Here is a 2,904-nt window from a genome sequence, read left to right as displayed (position 1 = left end):
AGAGTCTAGGCCCGAAACGTCAGCCTTCCTGCTCCTCTGATGCTGCTTGGCCTGCTGCGTTCATCCAGCTCTACACCTTGTTATCTCAGATTCTCCAGCATCTGCAGTTCCTACTATCGCCAGCTGTTGGAGGAAACAGGCTGCCATGAACACTGAACCTTATAAGATTGTTACATTTTGAAATGTACTTTAACTCAAAGTAAAACAGAGCATTCCAGGTAAACACCTTAGCTCAAAAACATGCCCATGTGACCCTGTTGCCATGGGGAGAGAAATTCAAACATAAACCCATTGAGGTGGGGCAGCAATTTTAACTCCCTTTTACAGTACCTCATAATAAAAAAAACAATTGTTGTTTGAGGTGTGGAGACAAGCTTGTATTGGGATGAAGTAGGGCAAATGGAATCAGTGACCAAGCAGCATGATCTAAGATAACAAGGTGTAAAGCTGGATAAACACAGCAGGCCAAGCAGCAGAGGAGCAGGAAAGCTGACGTTTCAGGCCTAGACCCTTCTTCAGAAAATCTCTGAAGCATGATCCAAGAGTTTGGTTTCCATTTAAAAAGGGTACAGAACTGATGGGGCTCATGAAGATTTAAACAATAGAGATTTGCTTATAGTGTGCCATGCTGATGGCAATTATATATGGGAAAACATGGAATAAGCGGAACAGTTGTTGAAGGACATTGGAAATAATCAGCATGGCATGATGGGAGAATCGGACCTCTCCTGGTGAGATGAGAGTGGCTACGGAGTTGTTCCTGCAATGCTATAGATCAGGAAAAGTGTGGGATTGTGCCAATGTGTTACAAAAGATATATTTCAGCTTGTCAGTTAGTGAATTCAAAAATGCATCGTTTTCTTTGTTTTGATGTATCACATAGCTCTTTAATGTTTGCTCTTTGTTATCTCAGTTTCCCTGTGACAGTAGAAGTCTTGAAAAGTTAAATCTTGTCCTTTGATTTGTATTAATTGGTTCTCTGGGAAGTAGTTCTGTTTTAAAAAGTTATTGGTCTCCACAGAGATCACAACAAGGGACAGGAAGGCTCAAAATTAATTGCAGCAATTCATCTAATTACAACAAGCAGTTGTACATAGGGTCAAACTCAGGGTCTGCCTAAGGTGCAGGTCGAGATGAAGAGAGGGAGAGGAGGAAGAAGTTATGTCCTTCTCTCCCACAGTGCAGAGGTGCCGGTGTTGGACAAGGTCAAAAATTACACGACATAACCTGGTGTCGTGTGATTTTTGACCTCCTCTCCCACGGGTGTAGGACATCTCTCCTTCTCAGAACCTCTTCCATCAGGAACTCCAGCGCTGTATTCCAGAACCTGTTGCCACTATCTGTCAACGACTGCTATACTTTAAAAATTGTCTCTAATGAACATTTGGGTGCTCAGTGTACAGCTTTTCAATGCATCCAGGCTTGTGGAGTAACTCCCACAATTATTTGCTTAAATCAAACTTTTAAACAGGTTGAGTTTAGAGCGCTCACTGAGATTCTGTTCTTTAACTTTCACTGAAACAACTGCCACCGCTCTCAGTTTATTCCCCACTATACAAGTTGCTGCTACATGGGGGTTGGTTAATCTCCCTTCTGTATCTCCTGTCAGTTCTTCATTAACCCTCTGATGTGCTGGTTCCTGATTTCCTCCTGTTCTTCTCACTCCACACATCCAGTTCTATGTCTGCATCTCTTCAGAAGCCAGCTGTTACCCCTTTCTCGAAGTTTCTGCACTGTGTAACATGGCCAGTCTCCCACTGTCTTGTATATTCTCCCTTACAGTTTCAGCGATACGTGACACGTAACACTGTACAACATTCTTCCAATTACTCCAACCAGAGCTAATCTCTTGCTGAATTTCCATTTCCATACTTCCATTTTCTGCCAACACTGATTCCAGCTATTTGGAAGCCACTCACTTCCTTTAGAATAATCTTTATACCTCTATTCCGATTGGCGTTCCTCGGCTCAAATGGACATTCCATATAACTCTTTGGTTACTGATCTTTCACCAAAATAATGCAGCCCAGAATTTTAAAAACATTCTAGTTAGAGTAACAAAGAAGCTGCCATTGGCATTTCTAGGAACTCTAAACTTGCCTGTGGAACTCAGATCCCTAACATTCACTAAATCCCAATGCTCCAATGTGTAAAGAGGGGACGTGCATGCTGAAATCAGTTTAAAATCAACCATCAAGCTTTTAGCTTGAAGTGAGCCCCAGAAGAATCTCCATATTGCCAATGCAACAATACCAGCCGCTATCACAATGATGCAGGGCTTACCTGTAGACGATGTGCTGCTCAGAGCTTCTGAATGTAAAGCCTGCAGGAAGTTTTCCAGAGGGACGTGTGCGAGAAGTTCCGGCACCTGGGATTCCTTCGGTCTGACGGGTGAGACAGTGACAGCAGCATCTGGGTTAGTGCACACCTTTTCAGGCATTTGGGTGACACCTGAGACACAGAGGATAGCATAACTGTATTATTGCATCCCAGGAGGCAGCTGACCTCGAGATATGTACTACTCACACACTTTAAACTCAGCTTTCAGACCGACTCTTCACCATCAGCTCGGAACCTACAGTGAATATGAACCCACTGGACCAAGCAATACCAGTCGCATGGCGTTGGGTCCGGAAGCAGAACAGGGAGCAAAAGTAGATTCTTTCCGAGTAATCTTGTTCATGGTGGGGAGAGCAGGGCAGAGGCCATGTCCCTGGCAGCAGCAGTGACCTGTTAGGCCCATCACTGGGATCTCCCCAATAATGGTCAGGCACCTTGCTGAGGCAGGAGCCCAATATTTTCACGTAAAAAACAGCCTGCGGGCAGCACGCTAGAGGGTCTGTCAACATCTCCTTCCCCTTACCCAGCATGGAGCCACAGAGATGAATGTGACATCCACAGATA

At 44.4% G+C, this 2,904-nt stretch overlaps 1 protein-coding gene across 1 annotated transcript in view; it reads right to left on the bottom strand.

Annotated features, from left to right (window-relative positions):
- The window catches only part of LOC125486131 (SH2B adapter protein 2-like), an 8,945-nt gene extending 6,499 nt beyond the window's left edge, over nt 1-2,446 (bottom strand). Inside the window, exon 1 of the mRNA XM_048612409.1 lies at nt 2,284-2,446. Coding sequence (XP_048468366.1) covers nt 2,284-2,440 — 157 coding nt within the window. The 5' untranslated portion in view covers nt 2,441-2,446. The remainder of the gene's footprint in view (nt 1-2,283) is intronic.
- Nucleotides 2,447-2,904: the final 458 nt, after the last annotated feature.

This window comes from Rhincodon typus, chromosome 26 (assembly GCF_021869965.1).
Source record: "Rhincodon typus isolate 14 chromosome 26, sRhiTyp1.1, whole genome shotgun sequence".
NCBI lineage: Eukaryota > Metazoa > Chordata > Chondrichthyes > Orectolobiformes > Rhincodontidae > Rhincodon > Rhincodon typus.
This window is presented reverse-complemented; position numbering and strand designations above follow the sequence as displayed.